Genomic DNA, 23989 nt, shown 5'->3' with positions numbered 1-23989 from the left:
TGTCGTGAAGTATGTAAAACAAAAGATTAGACTAGGGAATTACGTTTATCATATTTCCCTGTTTTCCTTCCCATTCTTTTACTGAGGAGAGCTTAGTGGAGGCTCTTGCCGAAACATCTTTTTTTTCCACTGGTAGAAAAATCACCCTCGTTTTTCTTTTCTTTTTTTTTTTAAAGGAAAAACCGAATTTTTCTTAATTTATTAAAAAACATTCCTAAAAAGAAGTTTTTAAAGAGAATTGAAGGCCGTATTAAACTTAAGATCAGAAGAAATTGAAACCTACAACAAAACAAACTCAAAACGACCAGAAATTACTATGGTAAATGAAACCAAAAAAAAAGAAATTAAGTAACAATCATAGCAAACAACAAGGACCAATAAAAACGAATAAATAAATCTTAAAACGAGCAATACTTAAATTGAATATGCAAATCAAGCTTGAAACGAACAAAATCACTACAAACAAAAGCTTGGGTTTAGCCTCCTTCTCTCACTGTAAAAGCCTAAGCCATATATGTCATTGGCACTATACTGAAAACTATATGTGACTTGAACAGTCTTGGAAAGTACAAATAAAATCAAACTGAATATTTTATATATAATAACATTAATTGTTGAAAGATCATCAGCTCAAGATTTTATTCCACCATGATTTTTATATTCATTTTCTATGATGTAATAACTGGAAAAGAACATATTTGTAATATAATCCGTTTTCAGTGAAGTACCAATGACGCAGTAGGCTTTAAACTTTTACTATTAGGGAAGGGGGCAGTATCCAAAATCTTGTTTATAGTGAAACTATATTTGTCTTAAACAGCCTTGGAAAGAACTAATGAATTAAACTGAATATTTGATATATAATTATATTAATTGCCTATAGCACATTACTTGAAAATTTAATTTTTATGTTTATTTCCAACATTGTAATAAGTGCAAAAAGAAATATTTGTAATATAATTCGTTTCCGTAAAGAATCAATGACGCAGTAGGCTTTAGAATTTATATTATGAGAGAGGGAGACAAACCCCAAACTCTTGTTTATAGTGAAACTATATTTGTCTTAAACAGCCTTGGAAAGAACTAATGAATTAAACTGAATATTTGACATATAATGATATTAATTGCCGAAAGCTCATCAGTTGAAAATTTAATTTTTATGTTTATTTCCAACATTCTAATAAGTGCAAAAAAAAATATTTGTAATATAATTCGTTTCCGTAAAGAATCAATGAAGCAGTAGGCTTTAGAATTTATATTATGAAAGAGGGAGACAAACCCCGAACTCCTGTTTATAGTGAAACTATATTTGTCTTAAACAGCCTTGGAAAGAACTAATGAATTAAACTGAATATTTGATATATAATGATATTAATTGTCGAAAGCTCATCAGTTGAAAATTTAATTTTTATGTTTATTTCCAACATTGTAATAAGTGCAAAAAGAAATATTTGTAATATAATTCGTTTCCGTAAAGAATCAATGAAGCAGTAGGCTTTAGAATTTACATTATGAGAGAGGGAGGAAAACTCTAAACTCTTATTTGTAGTGATTTTTGTTCATTTTCAGCTTGATTTGCATACTCAATTTAAGTTTCACTCCTTTTAAGATTTATTTATTCATTTATATTAGTACCTATTGTATGTTTGTTTGTTATGCTTGTTTATTCAATTGCTGTTCGCTTTCGGTTTCATCTATACTTCAATAGGAAGATATTCGTGTTCGATTTAAGCTTGATCTGCAAATACAATTTAAGCTTTACTTGTTTTGAGATTTATTTATTCACATTAGTACCTGTTGTATGTTTGTTTGCTATAATTGTTTATTTATTTTTTATTCGTTTTGGGTTTCATTTAGTCTTTAATAGTAATTTCTGGTCGTTTTGAATTTGAATTATTAAAGGCCTTTATTTCTGCTGATCTGTAGTTTAATATGGCCTTTACTTTTATTTAAAAAACTTCCTTTTCGGAAAGTCTATTAATTCATTTCTGTTCATTTGTTAAGTTTTTCAAAGTTCCCTATTGCAAAATAATTTTTTATTTCAAAATAAATCAATAGTTTTGGCAAGAACTAATAAAATTAAACTGAACATTTGATATATAATAATTATATTTTGATGAATATTTGATATATATTTTCGAGGAAATCCCCAAAGCTTCGGAAATAGTGGAAGCCACAGGGCCTAGTAGACGTATTGGTAAATACTGGTCTGGTTTCACTGCAATTTTTATTTTATTTTCAATGTTGTAATAAGTACAAAATGAAATATTTTGTAATGTAATTCGTTTTAGTAACGCACCAAAGACGCAGTAGGTCTTATACTTTTACCGTTAGGGAAACAGGCAGTAGCCGAACTCTTTTTTTTAGTGGAGAATATAGGTGTCTTGAACAGTTTCAGAAAGAGCTAATAAAATTGAACTAACTTCCCTGATGTTTCGAATAAAATATCTTTAATAAGTTTTCTTCCGGGTAGGGGGGGGGGGGTATCAGCCCATGGACGACCAGGGGTCAGCTCCCATTAGTTTTGGAATAAAGTATCGTTAGAGTTGTCGTTTTTTGTTTGTTTTGGGGAATGGGTGGAGGGCCAGGGATGATTTCCCATAATGTTTGGATTAAAATACCGTTAATAAGTTGTTTTTTGATCTTTGAACTGTTTTAAATGCCTCGAATAAAAACCTTATATCCCCCCAGGGAATAACGTAAAACACTTGCCCATGGGCTCTGTGGGGTTGGGTTAACCCTGGAATTTTTTATCTAATCAATTGACTAATTCTAACAAAATGGCTATCTTAAAATTCGATTGGATGGATTTGGTGTAAAGACGGCAGGGGGCTAGTTGCCCTCTGGTCCCATCTGACCCTTAAAAACCAACTAGAACCTTCAATTTCTAATAGAACGAACCCCTCCAGAGTTTATGCGACCATTCCTTCCATAGAACCTTATATGCCCCAAGGGTATAATTTACGACACTTGCCCCCAGGTTCTGGGAGGAGAGGGATGCGTAAACCCCAGAATTTTATTATATTATCTTTTGTCTATTTTGGACAAAATGAATATCTCGAAAATTTGATCGAGTACATTTGGGGGAAAAAAAGGCTGGTAGAGGTTGCCGTCAAATTTGACGGCAACTAGTTGCCGTCAAAATTTTCTATTCATTTGAGTCCCCGTAAAGGTTTCCTCTTCCATAAAAACCTTATATGCCCCCGACGCATAAGTTAAAACCCTTCCTCCAAAGTCTGAGGGGGGGGGGTATGTCAACCCAAAAGCTTTTGTGATCTTGTCATGGAATTATTTCAAACAAAATGGCAATCTCAAAATTTTGATTGAATGTATATGAGAAAAAGACGACTTGTTTGAATGGGGAGGGGTATACGAATTCTGATCAGTTTTGACTCTTAAAAAGGTAACTAGAATTTTAAATTTCCAATTAAATGAGCGACCTCTGAAGCTTACAGGACCACCTTTTACATAAAAACCTTATATGCCCCAGGATTATAACTTACAACACTTGCCCCCGGAATCTGGGGGGGGGGGGTTTGACTTGGATTTTCTTTTATTTAATCTTTAGACTATTTTTAAAAAAAATGGCTACATCAAGATCATTATCGGATGCATTTGCGGAAAAAGGGCCTTAAAGCGATGGCATACAATCAAATGGACTCCCTCTGAAGTTTATACGAACGCCACTTCCATAAGAACCATATATGCCCCTAGGACATAGCTCACACCGCCCGTCCAGGTTCCTGGGGGATTTTGTCGATCCTGAAGTTTTTGTTACCTAATCTTTGAATTATTTTTAACAAAATGGCTATTTAAAAGTTTTCTCAGATGCATTCGGGGAAAAAGGGCGTGGAAGGGGCTAGTTGCCCTCCAACCACTTTTGAATATTTAAAACAGTACTAGAAATTCCGATTTTCAATCTAATGAGCCCCCTCAGTAGCTTATACACGACTCCCTCCATATGAAGTGCCTCTGGGAAAAAAAATTATAATCATAAAACATTGGAGCCTTATGGCTTTTACTATATGGATATAATGTTCAAACTTGAAGCTATATTACTGCCTTCTTCATTTTAAGAAAATAATTTTCCTAAAAAGGCCACAAACCCTCATCAATATTAGTCTAGTAACATTCACAAGGTTAAGTGAAATGTAGTTAACTAAAAAGAAAAAGTTCCAGAAATGAAGTCAGAGCCTAAATTACGTCTCAAAAAGGTATTTTTAACGTTTTATCCCTACTCCTTCCCCATCTATTCCTACTCACACATCCCTAGAGACACCAAGAATAATTTTATCGGCCTTACTATGATGACATAGCAGCAAAGTTCAAAGGTAACAATATGCAACTTTTTTTTACCTATTTATACTAAATTAAAAAAAAAATCAAATAGTACCCCAGAGAATAAGACTTACCTTAGCATCGTGAGACGTTTCAATATCGTATGTTGTGTCCATCATGAGCCGAAAGGAATCAAAAAGGTCAGTGATAATCAACGTTAGTTGTTGGCCTTCATCAGAAGGCGAGGCACGAGAATGGAGTTTCCAAGATTGAACAATGAAGCGGCTCAAAAAGTCAAAACTTCGAAAGCACTTGATTAATTGAGGCTGTCTTTCTGGATTTGGCAGAAAGGTCGTGTGACGCTTGAGACAGTCCACAAGTCCACTATATCAAAAGAAAGATACTTTTTGTAATTCATATTGCATACCTTTGGAAAAGCAGTCTTTTTTCGTAAACACTGAGCGCCAGTGGAGTCTAACTAAATTACTAAGTAGGAAGAGTATATATAACGAAAAGAGAAATCACCAATGCAACAGCAAAAACAAATTAAAAAAAAAAAAAAAAAAAAAAAAAAAAAAAAAAAAAAAAAAAAAAAAAAAAAAAAAAGAGAGAGACAGAAGGAGAAAAGGAAGAATGTTTTCCTAAGCTAGTGATTAATATAGACCAGAACATATATATATATATATATATATATATATATATATATATATATATATATATATATATATATATATATATATATATATATATATATATATATATATATATATATATATATATATGTTTCACACATTGCTTCATAGTTATTCTTTATTAAAAGTCATTAATCTTTATTAATCTTTATAATAGTTATTATAATCATAGTTAATTTTAAATTGCATTATATTTACATATATACTCAGAAAAGCTTGAAATTGTATTTTTCTTCTTGTTTAGAAGAAGAAAAATATAAATTTAGAAGAAAAATATGAACTTAAATTTGTCTTCTTTTCTTCTGCTATCTATTTCTTGACTGGGTTTATAAAGTATAGGTGAAAGATGATACACCTGCAACAACAAGTACGCAGGAAAGAGGATCCTACGGACCCACACCCATCCCCAAACTCCTGATTTAACCAAGTTTCTCGGCGCTTCTTCCTCATTTTATCTTTTTTTTTATTGCCTCCTTCCCCCCTCAGAAAAAAAACATGCGTACGCACCTAACAGTTGGATGTGGTTCAGTGGTATCTACGTTAATTTCCGTTAAATCCTGAAAATGTAATGGGCACGGAGTTTGGACCCGTTCGAAAGTTACAAATACCTCATTTTTCTAATTTTTCCAAATTACTCCCCGCCCTCAAATCCACCAAAGAGAGAGGATCCGGTCCGGTTATGTTAGTCACCTATCTTGGACTTGTGCTTATTCTTTCCACCAAGTTTCATCCTGATCTCTCCGCTTTAAGCCTTTTCCAATATTTCCGGTCCCCCCCCCCCTATTGAAACTGGATCCGGTCGGGATTTAAAATAAGATATCTGAGTTTCGAGTTTCTTCTAAATATGAAATTTCATTAAGATACGATCACTCTTTCGTGAGTTAAAAATACCTCATTTTTTTCAATTTTTTAGAATTAACCCTCCCCCAATCCCATATCTAGGACTTGTGCTTATTTTTCCCACCAAGTTTCATTACGATCCCTCCATTCTAAGCATTTTCCAAGATTTTAGGTCCCCCCCCAACTTCCCCTTCACCGGATCTGGTCAGGATTTAAAATAAGAGCTCTGAGACATGATATCCTTCCAAACATCAAATTTCATTAAGATCCGATTACTCCTTCGTAAGTTAAAAATACCTCATTTTTCTAATTTTTCAGAATTAGCCCTCCCCCCCCCCAACTCCCCCAAAGAGAGCGGATCCGTTCCGGTTATTTCAATCACGTATCTAGGACTTGTGCTTATTTTTCCCACAAAGTTTCATCCCGATCCCTCTACTCTAAGGGTTTTCCAAGATTTTAGGTTCTCCCCTTGAACTCCCCCCCCCAATGTCACCAGATCCAGTCGGGATTTAAAATAATAGCTCTGATACACGATATCCTTCCAAACTTTAAATTTCATTAAGATCCGATCACTCCTTCGTAAGTTAAAAATACCTCATTTTTTGTAATTTTTTAGAATTAACCCTCCCCCCAACTCCCCCAAACGGAGCAGATCCATTCCGTTTTTTTCAATAACATATCTAAGACTTCTGCTTATTTTTTCCACCAAGTTTCATCCTGATCCCTCCACTCTACGCGTTTTCCAAGATTTTAGTTTCCTCCCTCCAACTCCTCCCAATATTACCAGATCTGGTCGGGATTTAGAATAAGAGCTCTGAGACACGATATCCTTCCAAATATCAAATTTCATTAAGATCCCATCATCCGTTCGTAAATTAAATATATTTCATTTTTTCTATTTTTTTCAATTAACCACCACCCCCCACTCCCTCCAGATGGTTAAATCGGAAAAACGTCTATTTCTAATTTAATCTGGCCCAGTCCCTGATACACCTGCCAAATTTCATCGTCCTAGCTTACCTGGAAGTGCCTAAAGTAGCAAAACCGGGACAGACGGACAGAATTTGCGATCGCTATATGTCAATTGGTTAATACCAAGTGCCATAAAAAGGGTGTTTTCAAGATCTAAGAGAGGCAAAAATATCTACAAAGGGGGTGACCACAGGCCTCCCTACCCCAGCCCTGATACCATTAAAAAAAAATTCTAGAAGGCTAAGAAGAACTTACTTATAGGCTAAGGCAGCTGAGAAATGATTTTTAATGTAAGCATCGACCACTGGCTTAAAATGTACAAATCGGGAGTCTTCTAATAAATTAAGTACATTAATCTGAAAAAAAAGAATACAAAATTAATATGTACCTTAAAATTTTTATGTACCATAAATTAGTATTATGTACCATAAATCTTACAGCTAGTAACTGAATATTCTTTCTAAAGACTACCTGAGAAGAGACTGATTCATTCATGGGTTCTAAACTTTAGAGACAAAGCTTATAACTACGAAGGAAAAACCTAAAGACACAAAAAAACGTGGAAAAAATTGAAAACGCAAGAACAGATGAACTGGGAAAAATATGCGTAGACAACTAAGAAAACAAGAGCTAAGAGCTCATATGGCACTTATGACGAGGCCAGAAGAGCCAAGAGCTCATATGGTATGAGCTCTAACAAAATTCTAAGAATCAATAGATTGATTTAAAAGGAAAATCAGAGCCTTAATGCCGGTGAGGAATTAAAATAAGAGCTCTGAGTCACGATGTCCTTCTAAATATCAAAATTCATTAAGATCCGATCACCCACTCGTAAGTTACAAATACCTCATTTTTTCTAATTTTTCCTCACCCTTTAGCCCCCCCCAGATGGTCGAATCTGGGAAAAGGACTTTATCAAGTCAACTTGTGCAGCTCCCTGACACGCCTACCAATGTTTATGGTCCTAGCACGTCCAGAAGTACCAAACTCGCCAAAGCACTGAACCCCTCTCCCCCGGCTCACCCAAAGAGAGCGAATACAGTACGGTTACGTCAATCACGTATCTACGACACTTGCGTATTCTATCCACCAAGCTTCATCCCGATTCCTCCACTCTAAGCGTTTTCCAAGATTTCCAGTTTCCCCCTCCAACTGCCCCCAGTGTCAACAGATCTGGTCGGGATTTGAAATAAGAGCTCTGAGACATGAATTCCTTCTAAATATCAAATTTCATTAAGATCCAGTCACCCATTCTAAAGTTAAAAATACCTCAATTTTTCTAATTTTTCCAAATTTACATCCCCCAGCTCCTCCAAAGAGAACGAATTCGTTCCAATTGTGTCAATCACATGTCTAGAACTTGTGCATATTCTTCCCATCAAGTTTCATCTCGATCTCTCCACTCTAAGCGTTTTCCAAGATTTCTGTTTCCCTCCTCCAACCCCCTATGTCCCCGGATCCAATTCGAGTTGAAAATGGAGCATCTAAGACTTAAGATCCTTCTATATATCAAGTTTCATTAAGATCCGATCACCTATTCGTAAGTACGGGATTTAAAATAAGAGCTTTGAGACACGATATCCTTCCAAACTTCAAATTTCATTAAGATCTGATCAACCGTTCGTAAGTTAAAAATACTTCATTTTTCCAAATTGGAAAATTTTTTCCACTTGGTTAATACAAGTACCGTAAAAACTGTTTGGCAAATAGATATCAGAAAAATCAACCAAGAACCAAATATTTGACATTTCTCAAATAGACTTTTAAAGTACCAAGAATCCCCTGTAAAGATAACGGATGTACTCACAAGTCATTACCATTTGAACGAATATTTAATCGGCGTTTCTATCAGCAAGTTGAAGATTGCTGGGTTAATGCTGACATCTATTTCGGACGATTATAAATTAGATGGAGATAGGATTTATATGGTAATTGTAAATTTCAAAACTTCATAACATTCACCTTACACCTTACTATCCCGTTTCTATGAAAAAAGCTCAAAGTGCAGTAACTGTGATCAAGCAGAAACAGTCGACCACCTTCTAACTGACTGCCATAGAAAGAAATTTGGTGATCTTGTAAATAAGCTTAGAAACTATCATGATCTTCTTGGCAGTTCATCGACTACTGATGAGAATATGACAGTGATTTCAGAAACATTGGAATTTTTACAACAGATATCAAGGGACAAGTCCCTATAATTAACCTTTTTTATTTCAGTAGTATTCATCCAAAGTGCATGATCCTAAAGTCACGCCAGTGAGAAGGAAGATTAAATCTCATCATCATCATCATGATTTTGGAATTGTAAGTAGAGTTCAAGTCAAATCAGGTTTATTCAAGTTCTAAAATGTGCTGTTAACAGGTGCAGTACTCTATTTTATTTTCTTTCGGCTTTGTAAAGAAATTCAAGACTTTAAAGAAGATGCGACAGCAGCGAATGACAAACAGATATATCTATATAAGAAGATTGGTCATATAGATTGAAAAAGAAGATGATATAAGAAGATGTTTGTAGATTGGTCTTATAAGAAGAAGTGCGGTTAACATAAGCTGAAAGGAATAGCGTATTTATACTCTAATCAGATATCCCCCCCCCCTTGTCGGAGTTTCTTTTTAAGGATCTTCTATTTTAATATAAAATTTGAATCTTTAGCCAAATGTTGAAATTCTTATTTTAGAATAACATAGAATCAGAAGAAGAAAAATAAATACAGTTAGTTAATCAAAACTAAGTATAGTTAGCATTATAGTTAAGCATAGTATAGTAGAGTATAGTAAGTATAGTTAGTGGATGTTTATGGATTTGGAAGCCACAGCCAACAGAACGGGGATTTCCCAAAAGTTCTGCCTAGTAACACTTCTCCTTAAAAACTTACCAGTGACCAATGACAAACTTATCAGTTTGCTTATAGACTGATTCTTATCATGATTAAATTTTTCCCCCAATTACAATCACGCATCGTGATGGTTGAAAATGACAATTACTGATGAGAATCAGTACATAAACAAATTTTGGGTAATTAATAAACTAGTCTTTTACGAACAGTGTTTGGAATCATAAGGGTGTTCATGGATTTGGAAGCAATAGTCAACAGAAAAGGGAATCCCTAAAAGTTGTATCTACTACCGCTTCTCCTTAAAAAAAATCGAAAACTTAGTAAAAACAGAACTCAAGATAAAATAGCAGGCCTATACAAAAAAAAAAAAATACAGGCGTTACCAGAATTCAGCTTGTATTTCAGTAAATCCAGCGTTATGGAATTGCTTAGAGAAAAATTGAATTTTTTCTTTAGTTTTCTAATTAACAGCCAAAATAAAAAGTAATGTGTAAATGTACCATTTAAACTTTTCTAAGTTTCTTTCTCCTCTTTCTTATTTTAAACACTGCCAAGTTTTCAGATGACGCTTATCAATCAGTGGTATTCGATTTCAATTGTAACACAACGTTGGTTGCGTGTTTTATTTTCCGCTCAGCATTCTCACAATTTTTTTTTAGCCAATGTCTGGCAAAATTATGTACCGTGATGTGTAAGTATGCATCGGTTATTATGGAGAAGGGGTGATGAATCATTTGGGGGGGGGGGGTATAGACAGCTCAAAGAGTTTGTTTTAATACCAAAATATCCTGAGTCTCATCCAGCTTTCAGATAAATATAGAACGCGTTTTGAAGATGGAGGGGGAGGGGAATTGACATCTAACCCCATCTTTATTCCTGGAAAACGCTTGTTCTACGCCTTTATTATTGGTACTGGGGGGAGGGTTAATAGTATTCTCTTCCATTGCGACAGTTTTCTATATAGCACACAGTATCACATTCATATCCCCAACGACACTAAGGAGTAAAAGGTGAGGCGGGGCATCATGAGCCTCACCAGGAAATATTTTTGAGGGTGTGGAGGGAGGGATGGGCATTAATATGAATTAATACTTCATATAAATTTCTATTCACGGTTCGTTAATGACAGCTTTGTCAATGACTTTATTTTATCTTTTTTTTATATAGAATTAGGATTTTTAAATAAAAACAACATATTTAGCGACAGTTTTTGGTGAAAAATGGTAAATGTGTTTGGCATCAGGGCGGTAATAAAAGCCGAATCTAAATAAGGGTTTCTCATTTACTGTAAGTTCATGATTAGTATCAGGCTATCTGCCTAAAAAAAAAACTTTCTAGTAAGGGCATGCTTACAAATACATTAAGTTTTACTTACAAGTACAACAAAAACAGCACCGGAATGGGGGGTGCTAAATCCCTCCTCGGTTGAAAACATTGCAAATAGGGCATCTAATACATCTTGAAGAAACTTTACCACTTCTTCACCACGAAGTCGACTGACTAGTCTTAGAATTTCTAATATACGATCTGGATACGATTTCCATTTTAGTAAGGCCAGAAGATCAGCTAAAAAAGAGAATTCTATGTCAGTAAAGAAAAGTTTAACTAAAAACATAATTCAGCTAGAAAATTATACATAAGAACGAAATTGTTCTATTATTATAATTTTATTTAACTATTGGTGTTAATTTTATATTCTAAAATTCATAACAAAATTTGCAAATATTCAATATTTTGCCATGTTAATATCATGCCTAATGTTAAGTTACTTATTTGTTATTTTGAGTTACTTATTTGAGTTATTCACTGAATTCTCCATAATTTTTAGGTACATTATTTTGATATTACAGAGGATTAACTCTAAGTTTAAAATTGTGACCACTTACGTGTTTAACAAACCGTGACACAAATATTCAAATGTCAAGCCTACAGTCATCATTTTTTTTTCGCATGTTTAGTTTTTGTACCCAAGGTTTGTGTTCGTTCAAATCAGGAAAAAAGTTGAGCTTTTTGACAAAAAAAAACTGAAAATTCTAAAATAAACGAAAAAAAAATTGTAAAACTGGAAAGTAGCATATTTAAGGGAATAGCGAACTAAAGAAGAATAGATCATGTTCATAGTTGGATTCCTTAATGGGATCCATAGTTGTTTTTTTTAGGATCCGTAGTTGGATCCCTAAAAAAAGACAGCTTAGATCATATCCTGCCCATCAGTAATGTCCCACTCTAGGCTAATATAATAATGATCCCTTACCTTTCAGCCAGGTTCGAACTTGAAAAAATTTCGAAAATCAAACAATAAAAATACTTATTTGTATCCCTGGCAATGGAGCCTTTTGAGGGAGAATAAGTGTATTGTAATTCAATTTTGAATTGTATTTTGTATTGTCTTGTATTTAATAATAAATTTCTCTTCTTCTCTTCTTCTCAAATATTTTTCAGCGTGGATAGAACAGGAAAAATATTATTTCTCATCGGAATCCTCTTCAGTGAGAAATAATATTTTCTTGCTCTATGTACCCTGACAAATTAATTTGTAAAAGTGACCATACCTAGATGATCCATACATGATCTAGAACATTATGTATACCTAAAATTATTTATCCGTCACCGAGGAAGAGCATGCTGCGTAGAATGTATGAACGTGACAGAAGAGCCCTCCAGACAAGTCTCATCCCAAAGTAGGCCAACATCTACGCAGCAGCCTACTTGAAGGAAGGTTGAAGGCTACTCACTGACACCCTGTGCGCCTCTGGAGGCACAGGAGAAACTGAGGCCTAAAGTATAGTCACGATTCATTAAATTATTATTCTAGCTTGGAAATTGATCCAATATCGAATTGTAATGAGGATCAGAGTCCGAACTATAGAGCATAAATATATATATAAACATACATACAGCATAAACATGCAACAGCATCCGAACATAAAGAGCATAAACATAAACATAATACAGTTCTGCATTGGTTGGTTTTAATAGGAGCAAATAAAAAATTCTGAACAACTACCTCTGCGTCGTATAGTAAAGTGTAAGCTTATCGATTTTATTTCTGGCGATTTGAATGAACAACGTGGGTAAGCAAACAAATGTACAGGAGGATTTTTTAGAGGGGAAGAGGCAATGATTTGTTTTTCTACAGTTCTGTGTTACAGTTACAATACTTACAGTTCTGTGTTAATTTTGTTGAGCAAAGTTGAAACTCAACAACAATCCATTCTTTGACACTTCTTGTAAATCCAAGACAACTAAGATTAGCATATTCACTGTGTTCCCCCTTATGCAGCTCATGAGGTGTTGATGGCAGTGATGCATAACTGGCAGATACCAGCTTTTCTGGGTCATCAGCTCTGTAGACAATAAGCTCATGGTTGCCATCCTGAATAACTGTCCCTTCATCGTCTATTAATCGAAGAAAGGAAAAGCCAAATAGTTTGGGCTCGTACTTTTCTTTGGCTGAAAAAATGAACTAAATTACCAAAGATATCAAACAAAAAACTTTTTCTCTTGGACCCACTTGAGTCTATTTATGCCTAAAAACCAATCCATTTGTTTGCTCTAAAATCATTAAGTTATTAAGCCAGTATCCCATTTCTGCCACTGTTGCCACGCTAAACAGTAAAAATGAATGAATGGAACAAATTTGACAAATTTGACAACACTTTTCATCCACAAACATTCAAATATTATCGTTTTATTGCTTTCCTTGAGCATCTATACCTTCAAACAGTGGGGTAATTTTCTATGGAGCAAGGAGGGAAAACTGACCCTCCCAGACCTCAGTCTGCCACCCCCCCCCCAGCTATAGATAATTTCGAAGATCACCCTGCTTTTCCATGACGATAAATAAAATTCTACCGATGTATTTTCGATATTGGCGGTCGCTGCACATGTGACTGAAATACCCAGTTTTTTTTTAATTATCACTGTCTATTACAAGGAGTTATCCCTATTTGAACGCTTATTTACTCCCCCCCCCCCCCCCCCAGCTAAAACTTAGTTTCCCCAAAAATATTGTCAAAACTAATATAAACCTGCATAATTCAAGCACCCAAAGAAACGGATCAGTTTTCTTTAGTGTATATTTACCTTTAGAGTATATATTTTTTTTTTTATTCGTATATTTTATTCATTTGTATATTTTGTTTGTATATTTTATTTGTATATTTATTTTATATTTATTTGTATACTTTATTTGTATATCTTCTGTAATATATCTTCACTTTATGGTATTATATGGCTCATTTTTCAGTTTTCACTGTTATTTTCACTTGATTTGGGAAAATTGGTTCCAACACTGCCGCTCCCCCCCCCCCATTCCCCCCAGAGGATTTAGACAAAATTAATCCACTGCCTTCAAAGGAAAGCTATACCTTCTTAATCTGTTCTTGTCATATATTTTTAGCCTATTTTTAGGTTATTTTTGTCGTCTTCTACCCATATTTAATTTTTTCAATTTTGCACCCGCTACTGTCAGAAACTGCATAACCTCATATGGAGGCCCATCTCAAAAATTAAGCCATCGATTCGATTTTTTTAAGATTTTTTAAGATTTTTTCAATTTTGCACCCGCTACTATCAGAAACTGCATAACCTCATATGGAGGCCCATCTCAAAAATTAAACCATCGATTCGATTTTTTTAAGATTTTTTAATTTTTTCAATTTTGCACCCGCTACTATCAGAAACTGCATAACCTCATATGGAGGCCCATCTCAAAAATTAAGCCGTCGATTCGATTTTTTTAAGATATATATATAGTTGTGTAAGTTCTCACTAAACCAATACTCATATTCCACTTTCACTGTCCTTAGTACTATCATTTGAATGGATCCCTTAATTAGTAGACCGTTTCATTTTCACAAATGCAAACACTGAAGTATATACCCTAGTAAATGCTCTTAGGGGTATGAAATAGGATGAACAGTAGCTATTAAGTGTGATTGGGAATGAATGTTGTGATACTAATAGGTAGATGGAAATATTCCTCACACTAAGTATGGACCACATTAAAACGAAGTATTAAAGGCGAAACTTTTCTTTGTGTTGACCCATGTTGTTGAGAGATTTTATCGATACTTTATTGTTATGATTTTGTTAGTCGTCATGTCCCTCTGACTTTTTTTCTCAATAAATATCATACTCAATTAATTCACACACTTCTGAAAAATCATATTCGGAATAAATATAATTACGAAAGATATTAATTATGAATTGATAAAATATAATCGGTTCAAAACCCATACAATTTTTAAAGAAAAACATGAATGAAATATAATTATTATTTTTTAATGTCAGTTTAACATATTTGAATAACGAAACTAAGAAAGCTTGCCTTATCCTTCTGAATATTTAAGTAATTTGAATATTTAAAATCTTACTGATTACTTGAAAAAGGAAATATTTTTAATCTTTCCTTTGCTACCGTTGAACCACGTATACTATATTGAACAAAAAAAAAAGTTTGATAGAAGACTGAATAAGGAAAAAAAGTTAATTCTCAGACTGTCAATTACAGACTCTAGCCGCTAAAAACCTAATTTTTCGTTATTATTATTGTTGTTTTATCTTGATTATTGCCCAATCGTATTTTTCTCGTGCTAATCTTTTTCCGTTACTGCTGTCCTTTACATGAAAGTTTTTTTTCTTACTATTCTTTTTTCTTGTTTTTTTAGCCTTGCAAATGTTACCTCTTATTAGGTCTAAGCTTATTTTTGTGAGAAAAGCACTTTTTTTTTTTGTTACAATTAGTCTTCTTCGATTTTCGTACTGACTACTAGTCCAGTGTATTTTTTCTAATTCTTTTTTAAGACTACTATTCTTTCATTTTAGTTAATACATTCTAAGACCACACTGGCTATACACGACGCATGACAAACATAAAAAAAAACATAATAAAAAAAATAGCCAAGAAAACAAGGGTAATATCAACCAGTGGACAGAAACGAAGCGAAAGGGAAAAAAATTAGATATTTCGACCCGGACTTCCACTCTACCTATTGACCTTGTAAATGTTGATTTTTATTAGTTGTAAACCTGTTTTCCCTAAATTACCTACTTTTCATTATTATTGTTGCTACTTTTTCTTAAATTTCTTCCGGATTATTACACTATCTTCCACTAGACTATCTTCCATTAGTGCTATTGTCTTCACATACTAGTTCTTTTTCATTACCGTCATCATTTTCATTTTAGCTATTTTTACTTTTTCTTTCTCTTAATTTGAGGCTATAATTTTGAAGACTTTTTTGTCTTATTTTTCGGAGAAGGACCGGTTTTTCGATTTTCTATTTTTTTTGCTTGACTGATTAAACTAGATGCAGACAAGAAAATTCCCCTCCACCGTCCCCTACATGTACCATTGATATTACTTCTATCAAATATGCTGTAATAATGAATAGTGCAGCGGAGAAAATTCTAAAGAATTATTTACAGTTTTAATCTTAATGCTGGAAAAAATGTTAAAAAAAAAAATATCCTTTCCGGGAATCTTCAAGAACTCCCCTAAATAAACTCCTGATAGTGGATATTTTTCTTGTTTAGACTCAAGCTCCCTCATTTCGCATCTATTTTTTGGGGGGGAGGGGAATAATCGTCTTTCTTTTCTTCCATGCTTCCTTTTTCTTCTATTTTCTTTTAATATTTTTATCACTATCTGAACGGCTAAATCACTTTCTAAAGCTTCCTTATAAGCGTATGAATATTTTTTTTGGGAGGGAGGGAGTAATTTAATACCTTATGGTTTTTTCTAGGAAAAAAAAACGAATTCACGTTCCAGGTCAAATAAAATCAACACTAGAACATAAAGTTTTGTTTCAAATTTTTGTTTTTGAAAACACGAATGAGTGTTTCGAATGCGCTTCCGGCGATTATTAAGACGACCAAACATCTACAGCAATTTAAGAAAAGATTGAAGAAGTACTTTTAGGGAGGGGAGGATGAGGAAACATAGTTTTTATTGTCTGGTTTTCTTTCCTTTTTTTCTTTCTTAATTTTCCAAAGAAAGTTCATATGTAGTTTTCCGCTTAGATGGCGCTAAGTTTGAAAATGAAAAACGTGTGTGAAAAATCGGGAAAAAAATGAGGGAAAGGAATAGCATCATGGAGACCAATAAACAATAACTTTCTGGATTACTGCAGTGAAAATTAAGCACTGACATCAATTTAAGTTTTGTAATAGAATTGGTACTATTAACACTATTCAAGGTTAAAAAGTTCTTACTATCAATTGAGTTAACTACAAAAACATCTTTTTAGAAAAACCATTAGGCTATCCTATTCTGTTCTATTCTACAGCAATTTAAGAAAATATTGAAGAAGTACTTTATGGGAGGGGAGGATGAGGAAACATAGTTATTATTGTCTTGTTTTCTTTCCTTTTTTCTTTTTGAACGAGAGATTGATTTTTTTTAAACAGTTATTTAGTTTAACTTATGGATATTGATTGCTGTAGCCGTCCTTCTCAGAGCTTTATTTCTTCTTAGACGGTTACTTGTTAAATGATTAAGTTGTAAATTATATTCTTTTTTTAATAAAGTTTTATACAATCAAGCATAAAGTAAGTCTCAAAAAGCAAGAATAAGAGAAACAAATAATATTTGGTTAAAAGCAAAGAAAATCATTGAATCAGAAAAAAACTACAATATGAAAGAGAAAACTGCAGCAGGGACACCATTCTTAAGGTGGGATACGAACCTGGGATAAGATTAAGGTGGAATAAGAAAAGTCGGCTTTCTACTATTTATTATTTCTGAAACTGAAATTCTCCCATTCCTATCCTTCCCATGCATCCAAATTATTTGAAGCCCCAGTGAGAAGTACTAGTATAAAAATATTGTTCCATGTTATAAAATAGTGTTCTGGATGTGCTCTCGCATTTTGGTGTTTTATAATTTGTTCTGAATTATGGACAACAGCATGACTATCTGCTGCCAATTTTTGTATTTTAGTGTTTAAATAAGTTGTCTCCTGAGTACTTCTGGAATATGTTTCCCCGAAATTTTGTTTACCACAAATATGTAACTAGAAATGTTGACCATATTGGTTCTAGAAATCCGACTCCAAACAATGCCAGATTCCGCTAGTAAAAACTAGCGGAACTGTCTAACTGTTTCAATGTTTAATAAAATGAATTATTCCAGTTTGAACTTTTATTTGTTCGGAATATTCTCGGTTTTCAAAAATTGTAGTTCACATTTATTTTTTTATGCCACAACACTGTCGGTAGTAAAGAGCGGCTGAAAACTTAATTTTCTTTAATAGAAAGTCAAACTAAATTTTTATCGCAAATGTGTTTGAATTTCATGTATTTTTAAGACAGGGTGTGAGGACGCGCGAATGTGGGAAAGCTGGCACGAGGATTTTTTGTTTCCTGGTTTTTGCAATTATTTACCTTTCTTTAATTTCGTTTTCTCTTTTCAAAAAATAGCAGTTTTTTTTATTTAAGCTAAAAGGTGGTTAAGAGATACATACACCTACATGACTTTTGTATTCTATGTGATCCGCTGATAAATTATTTTTATTCGATTTTGTCGCAAAACTGACAGCATTAAAGAGCAACTAACATACAAGGAATGGAAACAATATACTTACAACTACAGTACTTGAAATCAAATCGTAAATGAATGCCAGGTATCATGCAAATGGGTACATTAAGTTTGATCATTTCATTCCAAATTGGAGCGCAAATGTGATGTAAGGTTAAAGAAGAGAAGGAAGCACATACATAGCCCACAGCATGACTTATGGAATCCTAAAACAATAGTGCAATACAAATAATAATTTATATATAATAAAATTATTTGTAAAATAATAATAAAATTAATAAAGATTATAAATAATACAAATAATAAATAATATAAATTAACCAATAATAAAATTATAAAAATTACAAAACATTATAAATTATAAAACGTTTTAATTATACAATTATAACAATTATAAAACAAAGAATAAAAATTAAAAATTAATTTGTTTAAAGAGTGAAGCACACTTTAAGTGTATAGTGTTGATGATAGCCGATAACTTCTGGCCAGTTTCCAATAAAATCTGACGAAATCTTACATTCAGTGTTACCACTGAGCCGGTCACCGGCACCAAGCGGTGCCGGTCGAATAAAAAGCGGGGTTTTTACGGTATCCTCCCTCTCAAAATAGGGGAAAATTATAAATACAATTTTAATAAATATAATTAAATATAATAAATACAAATAAATATAAATATAATTTAAATATAATTTTGGCCTCGCAAAATAGAAAAAAGGTTGGGGTTGAATTTGGCATCTGTAATACACCCATGTCGTAGCTATAAAAAAAAACCATTAAATAATTTTTTGTACATGTCTTGTATTATAAGTTTACTTTTTACAAGTAACAGACTATCATCGAGTAAAAAGCGGTGTTTTTGCGAGTAAAAAGCGGTGTTTTGCGGTATCGTTCCTATCCAAATTAGGAAAAATTTGCGGTGAATTTTGATTGCTGTAATACACCCATATCCTTGCTATTAAAAAAGAAACTTTTTTAAGTTTCTATTTAAAAAGAAGCTTCTTTTAAATCAACGATTTAATTTAATCAACAATTTAAAACTCAGCTTCTTTCTTTAAATCAACTAATTTCTTGTATAAAAAATAATTTAATTGTATAAAAAAAAGTGTTTTGGGCTGCCCCCCAAAACGAAATCCCAAGTCCTGAATTTACCGCTTCTTTGCCACAAAATACCTGCGTCATTACCTTTTTCAATTTGGAGAACGCAAAGTTCTTACTTTGCTCGTGTTACAGTGCTAGCAGAGGATGACTCCTTGCAACTGAGATTAGTCACTTGCAAAAAGTGGCTTAAAAAGAAAAACATAACTACTACCTGAATTCCTAGAGATGCGCAAACACCGAAAGAAAATTATACCAAGAAGTCTCAAATTTATATTCCAAAAATAATTCTTCTAATTAAAACAGGCATTTTTTTATAAGGGATTTATAATAAGGATTTTTATAATAGGGATTTTTATAATCCCTATTATAAAAATTTATAATAGGGATTTTTATAAGGCATTTTTTTTAAAGGTAAGGATGAAACTACAGTATTAATTAATCTCATATTTACTTCATGAATAATGGAAACGACGAGAAAAACAAACGTAGCTTGCTCAAAAAGATAAGACAGCCTATATTTTGAGCCCCAACTGTGCAAAAGGATATGTTTCGGATCGGATATGCAAATAAAAAGAAAACACAAAATAGGTGATGGAGAGCATAAGAAATTACAGGTGGAAAATTTAGCGGGGAAAATTTAGCAAATTCAACGATGTTTCTTTCCTAAAGAATCAAAACCGACAATCAAAGTTTAGTGTAACGAGCTAGGGTTAAGGGTGGGCAGCCCCCCCCCCAATACATAGAATAATTTCAGCCCCAACTGTGCAAAAGGATGACTTTCGGATCGGATATGCAAATAGAAAGAAAACACAAAAATAGGTGATGGAGAGCATAAGAAAATACAGGGGGGAAACTTAGAGGGAGAAAATTTAGAAACTTCAAAGAGGTTTGAATAGTGTTTCCTAAAGAATCAGGAGAAAAAGTCAAAGTTTAGTGTAATAAAGGTTAAGGGTGGGCAGTCCCCCACCGCATATAGAATAATTCTTGTTCGTTTTAAGTTTTAGTGTTGCTCCTTACTTTCAGTTGAAAAAAAACTTCAACTGATGAAGTTTTAACTACTAAATTCAGGTAACTATTAAATTATCTATTAAATTCAAGAATACTAGACGGATAAACAACAACAGGCTCCATGTTAGGTCGAGCCAGGTCAAGATTCTCCCGTACCTAGAAAAAAAACTAGGTTAACTCCAAGGCTATCAGTTGCATGAGATCTTTTTTTATTGCATGCGCATTCGTCGAACGGGATATTCCCGTTCGATTTTAAATATTATTTATGAGCGATACTATTCATTTTAAATGAAATACTGGACATGAGGAAGTAAAGAAGAATTGAAAAAAAGACCCATAACACGCTATTTTACGCTTTCAAAATATAGTTCTAGCCTTTCCAAGCTCCGTCTCTAAAAAGTCTGACGACCCCTTTCTCTTCCTCGCCAGAAGTTTCTGCTCCAAAAAATTATAATAAGCATGATATCCTCCCCCCCCCAAAAAAAAAAAAAAGATCTTCTAGTCTAGCTTCAAAATTTTGACTTGTATGTCTGCGATTTTTTATATATTTGTATATATTTTTATATATTTTATATTATTATATATTTATACATTTGTATATATTTTAAAAAAAATTTTATGTTTGTATATATATCATTTTTAATATAAATTTTACAATTTCATTATTTTTTCATCTCGTTTCACTACTAACTAAGCACAGGAAATCAAAATTCATGTCTTTGGAAAAATAGATGAATCAGAAAAGAAAAAAAACAGAAACCCTCTGATCCTGCATAAAGGTTTTAAATGGTATAGCCATGATCACATATTTTTAAGCAATTCATAACCCGACTCTTTAATAGTCTTTTTAATTACATTTTTACCTTTTTTCTGTCCCTTTTAGCTAAGATTTTTTAAACAAGAAAGATCAATTGATTAGCTCTTCCTAAAGGGAAAAAGAGGGAAAAAATACCTTGAGTAGTTGTCCATCTCCTGAAACAAGCTTAATGTCCACTTCTATATTTCTTCCGGCAGTTTTTCCACCCCGGTCAAATTCTCCCCGGATTAAGTGTACATATATATCATTGCGGACATCTCCTGGCATTATAATATCCGGAAACCCCAATTTCCGCACCAGAACACTCTTGCTTAAAAACAACTGTTGGTCCATTGATGGTGAACCATTATTACAAGAAATGAAATTCAATTGCAGAACAATACCTAAAAGAATAAAAAATTAAAAACTTTAAGTGAATTAATTAATTAATTTAATTCGTAACTGCATTAAGAAAAACGATTTCGTATGCTGACCAATGGCCCACGTTGCGCAGGTATCGATCTCCTGATTCGATGCCTTCGACCGGGAGTGCAATGCTTGATTAGGGGCAAATCATCCAACACTTCTCGTGTTTTTCCCCCAGACTTCTCCAGGTACCCATTTAGAGCTTGATTGACTCCGGCTGAGCTTACAGTCGCACCATTGACCCCCGTTCCAAACCAAATAACGAGCGAGGACAGGACTCGAACCCCTGACCACATAATTCCAAGTCTGCAGCGCTAATCACTCGGCTATGCATAAGGGCATATTAATAAATATTACTTAATGAATTGATTACTTACTTAATAAATCAAGTAATCAATTAATAATTATTATAAAATTATCTTCTAGTTTTCTCACGACATAATAAAAACTGTGGCAATGAAATTGTCAGGACCAGAATGACTAAAAAAAAACTTACTATTCTAATGATGAATTCTAATATTCTAATAATGAATAGGATAAATATGATTAAAAAATAAACACAATGACTAAAAGGAAAAATATAAATTAATTTAAAAATGTATAAAAATTATAAACAGTTAAAATATATCAACGTATGTTTTAAAAATACAAAAATTAAAAAATAAGATACTCTAATGAATAAACTTGTCCAATAGCATTAAGTTGCTTTAAAAAAAATAAATATTATTGAACATATAATTACAAGGACTAAAACGAATGAAAAAATTATTTTAAAGATATATAAAAAAATGTGAAAACAATGAAAATATATAGATATAAAATTTTGAAAATATAAAACTAAAAATTTAATATTCTAATGAATGAGCTCGTCCAATAGAATGAATATACTTCGAAATAGAATAAATATGATTGAAAATATAATTACAAGAACTAAAACGAATATTAAAAATTATCTTAAAAATATACACATAGAATAAGATGTTCCGTCTTATTCTAATACTTGAAGTATTACTAACGCGATGAATTGGATAGAAGGTAGAAATAGAATGAATAGGAATAAAAAAAAATATAATATAAAATACCACGACATCTAGTACTACGACATAAAACATAATAAAATAATCATATGCTCACGTAGTTTAGTGTAAAAAGGATCTCTAATCTTTCTACTTGCATGATTTACAAAAAGAAGGAAGAGAAAAAAAATGAAAAAGAAAAAACTAAAAAGTATATATATCTTTTTATCACCTTTTTTCAACCACGTTTTTTTTTTTGTTTTTTTTTTTCAACGTGGTACCCGTTACTACCAAAGACTACATGACTGCATATGGAGTCTTATTCAACAAATCGAGAGCATAACATGACATATCTAATATCCCTAAAAGCATAATTGCTGGACTGTTCTACTATACCGAACAAAATGGATGTCTTAAAATTTTGATTGAATGCGTTTGGAAAATGAATGGGCTTGAGAGAAAGGCTGCTTTCCCTCCAATCTCTTGTTACTCTTAAAAAGGGCGCCAGAACTTTGAATTAAAACAACTCATTTAAAAATTTCAATGATATCTCTAGTTATTATAGAGTGATTATGCCTATGATATTGTTTATATGCCCTTTTGAAAACCTGCATTTATACAGCTAGTTCCTTTAATTGAAACTCTTAAACGTTCCTTAAAGGTTTCATCTTAGTACCTTCAGCGTCATTTGTCAGATTAACTGCAGTAGTATCCTAGTATTAAAAGTACACATATGGTGCCTTCTGGCTAGTTCAAAACCCCCCACAACTTATCCTTAAAGGTCTAAATTAATAATACAAATCCCCCACAACTTATCCTTAAAGGTCTAAATTAATAATATAAGTGGTTCTGCAGATATTGCTTTGTCTAGAAATAAAAAATGGAGAGAGGAAATAAAAAAATTAGAAACATTAAAGTTTTATATGAATGTTAAGGTGGTTTATGGGCAGGAGTTCTACTTTGAGCTGAATTTACCAACTAGATATTTGACGTTGTGGGTGCAGCTTCATCGTCCTAGTATGCTGAACAAAATGATTGTCTGAAAATTTTGACTGGATGTTTTTAAACAATATATCGCCTTGACAGACGGGCTGATCGTCTTCGAATCTAATGTTACTTTTAAAAAGGGAACCAGAACTTTTAATTTCAAATTGAATTAACTCCTTTAAAAGTTTCAATGATATTTCTAGCTATTATAGACTGGTTCTGCCTATCATATTCCTTATATGCCCTTTTGAAAACCTGCATGCATACAGTTTTTCCTTTAATTGAAACTCCTAAACGTTCCCTAAAAGTTTCATCTTAACACCCTTAGCGTCATTATTTACATTAACTGTAGTGGTAGTATTACAAGCATAAATATAGTGCCTTCCGGCTAACTTTTTTAAGACTGTTATGATATACATCCAAAGAGTATGGGTAACTTATACGAGTAGGAACTGGCAGTAGTATCAACAACAAAAAACTAGCGATGTCATCTA

The 23989-nt window shown here is 32.9% G+C and overlaps 1 protein-coding gene across 1 annotated transcript in view; it reads right to left on the bottom strand.

Annotated features, from left to right (window-relative positions):
• LOC136034245 (dedicator of cytokinesis protein 3-like) overlaps nt 1–23989 on the bottom strand; it is a 248524-nt gene that overhangs the window by 82552 nt on the left and 141983 nt on the right. The window contains exons 13-18 of the mRNA XM_065715385.1: nt 21223–21470; nt 18211–18370; nt 12788–13075; nt 10998–11188; nt 7038–7138; nt 4413–4662 (exon numbers count right to left, since the gene is read on the bottom strand). Of these exons, the coding sequence (XP_065571457.1) occupies nt 4413–4662; nt 7038–7138; nt 10998–11188; nt 12788–13075; nt 18211–18370; nt 21223–21470 (1238 nt within the window). The remainder of the gene's footprint in view (nt 1–4412; nt 4663–7037; nt 7139–10997; nt 11189–12787; nt 13076–18210; nt 18371–21222; nt 21471–23989) is intronic.

Source organism: Artemia franciscana, chromosome 13, assembly GCF_032884065.1.
Source record: "Artemia franciscana chromosome 13, ASM3288406v1, whole genome shotgun sequence".
Classification (NCBI taxonomy): domain Eukaryota; kingdom Metazoa; phylum Arthropoda; class Branchiopoda; order Anostraca; family Artemiidae; genus Artemia; species Artemia franciscana.
Note: the sequence above shows the minus strand (reverse complement) of the source record. Positions and strands in the feature narration are given on the sequence as shown.